This window comes from Propithecus coquereli, unplaced genomic scaffold (assembly GCF_000956105.1).
Source record: "Propithecus coquereli isolate 6110/MARCELLA unplaced genomic scaffold, Pcoq_1.0 Scaffold44, whole genome shotgun sequence".
NCBI lineage: Eukaryota > Metazoa > Chordata > Mammalia > Primates > Indriidae > Propithecus > Propithecus coquereli.
Window position 1 is genome coordinate 13,138,647 of NW_012150174.1, and position 8,349 is coordinate 13,146,995.

At 52.9% G+C, this 8,349-nt stretch overlaps 2 protein-coding genes across 5 annotated transcripts; one reads left to right on the forward strand and one right to left on the reverse strand.

Moving 5' to 3' along the window:
- Nucleotides 1–318: 318 nt before the first annotated feature.
- TIMM10B (translocase of inner mitochondrial membrane 10 homolog B (yeast)) lies at nucleotides 319–1,516 on the reverse strand. The gene is made up of 3 exons (XM_012654344.1): nucleotides 1,430–1,516; nucleotides 1,134–1,229; nucleotides 319–587 (listed from the first exon to the last, which is right to left on the reverse strand). The coding sequence occupies exons 1-3, from the start codon at nucleotides 1,460–1,462 to the stop codon at nucleotides 411–413; spliced, it is 306 nt and encodes a 101-aa protein (XP_012509798.1). The 5' UTR covers nucleotides 1,463–1,516; the 3' UTR covers nucleotides 319–410.
- Nucleotides 1,517–1,522: 6 nt separating this feature from the next.
- Nucleotides 1,523–6,456, forward strand: ARFIP2 (ADP-ribosylation factor interacting protein 2). Of its 4 annotated transcripts, none has more exons than XM_012654345.1 (8): nucleotides 1,523–1,759; nucleotides 2,551–2,691; nucleotides 2,948–3,044; nucleotides 3,728–3,846; nucleotides 4,016–4,237; nucleotides 4,767–4,924; nucleotides 5,073–5,247; nucleotides 5,702–6,455. In XM_012654345.1, the coding sequence occupies exons 2-8, from the start codon at nucleotides 2,593–2,595 to the stop codon at nucleotides 5,855–5,857; spliced, it is 1,026 nt and encodes a 341-aa protein (XP_012509799.1). In that variant the 5' UTR covers nucleotides 1,523–1,759; nucleotides 2,551–2,592; the 3' UTR covers nucleotides 5,858–6,455. The 4 variants fall into 4 exon arrangements, with proteins under 4 accessions (XP_012509799.1, XP_012509802.1, XP_012509801.1 ...); XM_012654348.1 differs by lacking the exon at nucleotides 5,702–6,455 and adding an exon at nucleotides 5,640–5,695; XM_012654347.1 differs by having other exon boundaries at nucleotides 1,660–1,759; nucleotides 2,591–2,691.
- Nucleotides 6,457–8,349: the final 1,893 nt, after the last annotated feature.

The following is an 8,349-nucleotide window of genomic DNA, read 5'->3' on the forward strand; positions in this document are numbered from 1 at the left end:
GGGCTCACAGGTGAACCATTTAAGTCAGACAGAAGACAGATCATTTTGTCTTCTGGGCAGGAACCAATTTCCTGTTGCTATTACTAGCCTTAAAATTGTACATACAGACCCTGCTTTAACCAGATGCCTGGAAATTCTGAGGTTTTCCTTCTATATGCAGAAGACAATTTCTCAGCTGCCAGGTCTGAAGCCAGCATTAAATGACCAAACAACGGATAGTGCCAATAAAGTAGGCAAAGTTTCCCTGTCCAGAATATAAACCAAACAGAGCAAAAAGCAGGTTTATTTGCTCCAGGAAAAGGAGCAACAGTACCCAGCTTTCAGGCAAACTCTCATTCTCTACGTACGGGATTCCCAAGCCTTCAGTCTGAGGGTCCTTCTAGTGCCTTCTCTCCTGGAGTTGGGAACGGCTAGCTACCTGAAGGCGGGACTCTGGGCTGTTCAGCAGTAGCACCTGGCACGGCCGCGGCAGCCTCGTAGTCCGCGATGCGGCGCTGGACCAATGCAGGCATGAGCTGCACGTAAGAGGCCATGAGGCGGTGGTTGGAATGGATCAGCTTCCCAGCACAACTGTGCAGACAGGCCTCCTGGAAGGAAGACAGGTTGGAAGTAGAAGCAAAAGACGTCCTGTCATGCCCACCTCCTTCCTTTCCCATCCCCAGCCTAGGGGTGAGAGTCTCGGAAAGATCAGGGCCAGAGGTAGGGGAAGTGGGGAAAGGAGGGAAGCTGTTTGCCATTAACTCTTTTTTTTTTTTTTTTTTTTTTGAGACAGAGTCTCACTCTTTTGCCCAAGCTAGAGTGAGTCCCGTGGCGTCAGCCTAGCTCACAGCAACCTCAAACTCCTGGGCTCAAGCGATCCTACTGCCTCAGCCTCCCGAGTAGCTGGGATTACAGGCATGCGCCACCATGCTCGGCTAATTTTTTTCTATATATTTTTAGTTGGCCGATTAATTTCTTTCTATTTTTAGTAGAGACGGGGTCTCGCTCTTGCTCAGGCTGGTCTCGAACTCCTGAGCTCAAACAATCCGCCCGCCTCGGCCTCCCAGAGTGCTAGGATTACAGGCGTGAGCCACCGCGCCCGGCCTGCCATTAACTTTTGAGGGTCGAGGGTAACTTCCCTACACAGTTCCCACCTCCTCAGAGTCCAGAGCTCGGTGGTGCAGGCTGGGCACACAGCGCTGGAAGCATAGTTCTGTCATCCGATTGTAGACCAACAGGAAGTCCCGCAACTGGGAGAAAAGGGGACCAAGAATTCAGCGATAATGGCCCCACATTTCGACTCAAGGGCCCGCCGCCCGAGGTTTCCCAGGGCCGCGCACCACAGCCCGATGTTTCCAGCCCTCGGATCCCCAGCTCTGCGGGGTCCCCGCGATGTGGACAGCGATGAGAGCTGCACGTCCGGCCGTGAAGCACCTTAGCTCTCACTCACGTTTCTCAGTTGCTGCTGCTGCTGCTGCTCCATCACGGCACCGGCGCACGCCCTGCGACACTTCCGTTACACGGGCTAGGTGCCGCCCCGGAAGTAGTCTCTCGCTGCTCCCCAAGGACTGAGGGGTTGGCTGAAGGATTGCCCTGCCTCCAGCTGCTAACGTCACCTCCGCCCTTATAATCTGCGACGTGGCCGGCTTCTTCTGCCCGGAGAGGACGTCACTTCCGCCGTGTCCCTGACCTGCTGCTAGGATCGCGACGGGAACTGGAGCCCGAGGTCCCCGCGCGGCCCGGGCCTGGCGCCCTGAGGGGAAGAGCGGCCCGGCCCGAGGTGAGAGGGACATACTTGGGTGAGGGGAAGTTGAACGCACGAACCTGTCCCGAGGGCAAGATGCCCCTGAGCCCTCGGGAAGGATGGGGACACACCTGATGTCCAGGTGTATGGGGGGGGCGGGGACTCACACACTTGGGAGACGTAACTGACTTTGAAAGAGATCACCTATATCCTGGGAAAGAGAGCCTTTTACCAGAGACTGGGAACATACACCAACTGATTCAACTAAGGCCTGATAGGGAGGGCCTGAGGAAGAGGAGGTGCATGAGATGGAGGCGGGGGAGAACACCTGAAGGAAGGGGGAAGAAACACTAAAAGAGTGTGAAAGGCCAAGCAATGGAGAACATACCTGAATGGTGTGTGAACACCTGAGCCCTTGAAAGGGGTTCGTCTCCTGGTGAGAGTAAACGCACCTGCTTGGGGATAAGTTGCAAATGAGCACAGACTTTCTCTCTCTTGTTCACCACTGTATTTCCATTGCCTCAAACAGTGCCTGACACATATTAGGTACTCATTAAATGTCTGTTGAATGAGTGAATGCATGAATGATCACTGGAGTCCTGGTGAGGTTGGGGGGTTGTGAGAAGACACCCAGGCTTTGGTGCACACGTGTACAATTGTGCACTATGGAGGAGAGAAATACCTATACCTGAGGAAAGGTGTGGTTGGCCGAACCCCAGGACACTCAAGCCCTGGGACAACCTCTAAAACCTCAGAAATGACAGAGGAGGTCTCCGTCTTCTAGAGTGCTGGCCAGTTTCCAGAACTATCTGTGTTGGGCTTTGCAGGGTGCTGAGGTGGAGACTTTGACTCCAGTGCCTTCCCTAGCCATGACGGACGGGATCCTAGGGAAGGCAGCCACAATGGAGATCCCCATCCATGGGAATGGTGAAGCTGGGCAGCTTCCTGAAGATGATGGGCTGGAGCAGGTGCTTCTGTTGGATTCTTGTAATTGTTTCAATTTAGGAATCCCAATTTATAAACCCTGGACTGTCACCCCCATTCCAGTAGTCTTCTCCTAACTTACCTAACTTCCTTCATTCTTTTTACAAATCTTCATTCTGATTCTGTGCAGCCTTCCCTTGTGTACCCTCTTTATGATGCTTCAATACAAACTTGTTCCCACCCCCAAAATTCTTCTGCTGCCCTGTGTTCCTGAAGCCCCTTCTCTTCTCTGGCCTATAGGACCTCCAGCAGGTGATGGTGTCAGGACCCAACCTCAATGAAACCAGTATTGTGTCTGGTGGCTATGGGGGCTCTGGTGATGGACTCATCCCCACAGGTATGAAGGATCAGAAAGAGGAAGCTTGAGTGGAGAGGGGGACAGGAATGGTTTTGGGGAGCACAGGATATGTCTAGGAAAGCTTGAATTATGTCTGGAGATCTTGGGAACTTTGCTCATGTGAGCCCCATGACTCTCCTTAGACCAAGACCAGCTGCTGGTCCATCTGCTTTTCTCTGCACATTTAGCCCCTGAGATGGCCCATCTGTTCTTTCCCTGCCACCACCACCTGAGACTTCCACAGGAGTTACCCTGCTCTAGAGCTTGAGGCTGCGTTGGAAATTTGCGAGACTTCTCAGAGTTTTACTTTAGACTCTAAAGTTTAGATAACAAACAGCCCTGAATCCCTGACTAAAATTCCACATGGAAATGTCAACTAGGTTTGCTGTTATCAGGACCCACCATCCTTGACTACCCCCACCCCCAAACTCAGTGTATTTTCTTCTGTTTGCTCCTTTACACCAGCAAATCTCTACTCTCCTCCCCCACAAGGAGGCCAGATGTATATTGGAATTTGGTTCTCAGGGCACAAGGTCCCAGTTCTTAGTGAGCAGGAGAATCCAATTATCTCTAGCTTCCCCTTCAAGGAAGTCATTTTCATGTGCTGGGAAGGAAGTATGGGTGGGCTCACACAGGTGTCTGGTGTATCTGAGAGGCTGGTGTCAGAGAACTTGGTCCTTTAGGGTCTGGCCGCCATCCATCTCACAGCACCACTCCTGCTGGCCCTGGAGATGAGGTGGCTCGGGGCATCGCTGGAGAGAAATTTGACATTGTCAAGAAATGGGGCATCAACACATATAAGGTAGGATTTAAGCACCTTTCCCTTCCCCAGAACTCCTTCTGAGTACCTTTTCCCCAGATCCTAATATTCTATCTATGGCTGAGACTAGGAGCCTGGGGGTGCTGGGGTAGGTACCTGTTGTTGCGGAGGGTGCTAGGGTCTCTGACCTATTCCCCCACTTCCTGATCAGTGCACAAAGCAGCTGTTATCAGAACGATTTGGCCGAGGCTCCCGGACTGTGGACCTGGAGCTAGAGCTACAGATTGAGTTGCTGCGTGAGACGAAGCGCAAGTATGAGAGTGTCCTGCAGCTGGGCCGGGCACTGACAGCCCACCTCTACAGCCTGCTGCAGACCCAGCATGCACTGGGTGATGCCTTTGCTGACCTCAGCCAGAAGTCCCCAGAGCTTCAGGTGCCTCAGCCAGACCAAAGAGGGTGGGAGTACTGGGCCCGACCCCTCCCAGGCAGTCACTCCTCAGCCTCCCTCCCTCCCTCCTGCAGCCCACAGGGAGAACCCCTCCAGGGTGGGCCCAGCCTTGTCCCCAGCAGCACTCACCTGTGGAGGCAGCCTAAGGGTTTGTACAGAGATCCAGAAGTTGGAGCGGTTGGGGGAGGGTGCACACTAGGTGCCTCACAAGCAATCCCTATCTGCATTGGGGAGAATGCCTTCAGTGCTCAGCCTAATCCCCTGCCTGCTACACTAGCTCTCCCTGTTCCAGTCTTGTGAGCTTATCTGAGAACCCCCACCCCTCACATTCCTACCCCAGGCATCCCCAGTGTGGCCCACTAACTTTCTGGCTAAGAGCCTTGCTGGAGGCAGTCCTTGGTGGTTCCAGTTTTGATGGCTCTTTCCTTTTTGGGGAGGAGGGTAGTGAGGGGCTTTACAGCTCCAGTCAGGTAGGGACTGTTACTCAAGTCCTGTTCTTCCCTTCTGCCCTCAGGAGGAGTTTGGCTACAATGCAGAGACACAAAAACTGCTGTGCAAGAATGGGGAGACGCTGCTAGGGGCTGTGAACTTCTTTGTCTCTAGCATCAACACGTTGGTCACCAAGACCATGGAAGACACACTCATGACTGTGAAACAGTATGAGGCTGCCAGGTGTGGGCACTGGCAGGGCCTAGAGTTTGGGGAGTTGGCTGGTATGGGTGGAAGTTTAGGCATTAGGGGCATAAGAATTTAGGAAGGAAAGGAAAGTATGTGTTGAGGACAAAGGGGTGGAGACCAGCCTGTATCACCCCTTCCCCAGGCTGGAATATGATGCCTACCGAACAGACTTAGAGGAGCTGAGCCTAGGCCCCCGGGATGCAGGGACACGTGGTCGACTCGAGAGCGCCCAGGCCACTTTCCAGGCCCATCGGGACAAGTATGAGAAGCTGCGGGGAGATGTGGCCATCAAGCTCAAGTTCCTGGAAGAAAATAAGGTGCCAACCCCACCCCCTTGACCTTAGCCCACCTTCCCACCTGTGACACTAATCTTCCCCTCAAGTCCTCCCCATCATTGGATAGGGAAATGCAGCCTGTCTAGGGAGTGGGATGTTCTCTCCAGCCCCCTCAACCCGAGTCTTTCCACGTCACCTTCCCTCCAATCCCTGGCCCTTTCCTGTTGGGTGATTTGGCTGGGGGTCCCAGGAACATAACTGGGATAAATCACTCCCTGAGCTGGGGTACCAGAACCCTAGGCCCAGCAAATCAAGTCAGGTTTCTTCCATCAGATTGACCTATCTCCTTTGATTCCCTGGGTAGAGTTCAGCCCCCACCCCAAAAGCACCATCTGAGCAGAGTCCACATACCCCTGGTCTGTACCTGGGCTTAGGCTCATAGACCCTCAAGAAGGGCGCCTGAGTCCAGCCTTAGCTGACCCTGCTGGACCCCCAGATCAAGGTGATGCACAAGCAGCTGCTGCTCTTCCACAATGCCGTGTCCGCCTACTTTGCTGGGAACCAGAAACAGCTGGAGCAGACCCTGCAGCAGTTCAACATCAAGCTGCGGCCTCCAGGAGCCGAGAAACCCTCCTGGCTAGAGGAGCAGTGAGCTGCTCCCAGCCCAACTTGGCTATCAAGAAGGACATTGAGAGGGGCAGCCCCAGGGTAGGGGAGATTGGACTTGGGACATCCCTTGCCACATGCCCTCTGGCTTGGGCTCCCTTTTTCTGGCTGGGACCTGACACCAGTTTTGCCCACATTGTTGTGGTGGGAAGAGGGCCTGCAGGCCCAGAAGCTGCTGCCCTGTCCTTTATCTTCCTGGCCACTGGGCTTCATTCCCAGATCTTTTCCTTCCACTCCACAGCCAAAGGCTATGACAAAACCACTCCCTGGCCAATGGCATCACTCCTCAGGCTGGGGTGTGCCCCCTGACCAATGACAGAGCCTCAAAAGGCACTGTCAGCCGATGGCAGCTCTTCTGGGGCTCCCCTGGGCCAATGATGTTGCCTCCAATACCCTTTGTCTCTCCTCTATGCGTGCCCATTGCAGAGAAGGGGACTGGGACCAAAGGGGTGGGGATAATGGGGAGCTCCATTTCTGGCTTTGCATCTAAATGGGCCTCCCCTCACCCACCCACCCAGTTTAACTGTGCTTAGAGCCCAGGAAGATTGGGATCTAACACTAGGAATAAACCTTTCATAAAAGCAGGCCCAGTGAGGTCAATTTGTGGGGGACTCTAGGAGGGTGGGGTGGGTAGAGAAATGCATAGTCTAATCATAGATCAAAATCTTATCAAATCAGAAGAGCTAGTGCCAGGCAGCTGAAGTCATAGGTTTCAGAAATGGTCTGAAGGCCCAATCTCCCTCAGCCCCAGGTAGAGCCAAAGCTTTATTTGTCCTTCGGCCAGCACTAAGACAGCTATGGATCTTAAGAGCACAGGGTCCAAAGGGGGTTGGATTTACTGACTTTCATCATGCATTCATTCATACAGCAAATATTTACTGAGGGCTTTTATTTGCCAGGCACTGCTTTAGACCCTGGGGAAACATCAGTGAATAAAACACGGTCCCTGCCCACAGTGCTTATGGCCTAGTGGGGCATAGAGACAAGTAACCAGGCAACTACAATACAGTGATAAGTACTAGGATACAGAAGAACAGGGCGCTATGGGAGTACAGAGAGGGGCATCTAGCCTAGGCTAGGGTGGAAATGGGGGTGTCAGTTTGAAAGCTGAGGCCTGAAGGGTTAGTAGGTGACAGCCTAGCCAAGAGTAAAGAGAAGAGCATCCTAGACAGAGGCCAACATGGGAGGAATTCAGTTTGGAATGAAAAATGAAGGACAAATGGTTAAGGACTTTTGCTGTCCAGAGAAAGGGAGCTGTAAAGCTTTTTAAGCAGAAATTCGAGAGCATGGGAGAGCTCTAGGACTGAGGAAAGTAGTCCTGAGGCTTCAGATAGTGTCATATAGTCCCCAGTTCCATCATCATGGGTAGTCTAGTAAGCTGCAGCCAAAAACTCCAAGCATGAACACTGTCTGAGGCTCCTTCACAAGCACTGGAGCACCCTGTGCTGCATGCTGGAATTCAGGTGGATGAGAGGTTGAGGCAGTTCCCATGGCTCTGGCTGCACCCAGGTGTTGAGCCCAAATGTGAACCTCGTGTGAGGAAATCGTAAGAAAGCTCCCTAACAGCACTTTGGTTTAGTCAGGGCCCAGGTGTCATCACCTGTATGCCCTTTGGCCAAAGAGAGCTCCAGAATTTTTCAACATTCTCCCCACCTCTGGAAGGCTGGAGGAATGGGACAACCCAGTCAGCAGATTCTCATAGCACTGGGGTCCACATGGGCCTGACTTAGCTCTTTGTCACTGCTACTACAGCTCCCAGGCAGGCTTCCTGGACTTTGGTCAGCTGTAGTCACCTGACTCCAGAGCTTGATTTGTGTGTGTGTTGGCGGGGGGGTCCCTAATATAAGCTGCCACTTTATGGACCACTGGGGAATTTTCAACATGAAAGGTACTGAATCTCCAAATGCTGGAGGCAGAGCCTAAAAGCACAGCTCAAATCTGGGTTCCCCACTTTCTAGCTGAATGATCAGGACTAACATCTGGGGAGCCAGGACCCCGTTTCTTCCCTTGTAAAACGGCTGATAAAAGAAGCTGACTATTTTGGTTGAGTATTAAATATGTCAGGAGACTAGTTCTGTGTCTGGCACATAATAAGCACTCAGTCCCTGTTAACTGTTCTAATTTTTATTATTTTCCACTGGGGCTGCTTTTCCATAATGCAATGATTCTTAGAATTGCCCAGAGTCTTTGGTGTGAGGAAGGGAGTCGCTGGTTGGTCTGAACCATAATTTCCTCATGAGGGGACTCCTGAGACACCTAGAGCTGAATCAAGTCCTCCACATTTCTACCCCGTCAGCTCCTTCTCCCAGAGCTCTGGGTACAGCCCTTTCGCCGCCCAGAGATCCGTGCCCAGGTACAGACGGTCCCTGCCTCCCCCTGCTCAGCGGTCAGCGGAGACCAGACTAGCATATTCCATGGAGCACCCCAGGAAAGCCGGAAAGGGCGCCTCCAGGAGGTAGCCTAGACAGGCTCTCACGG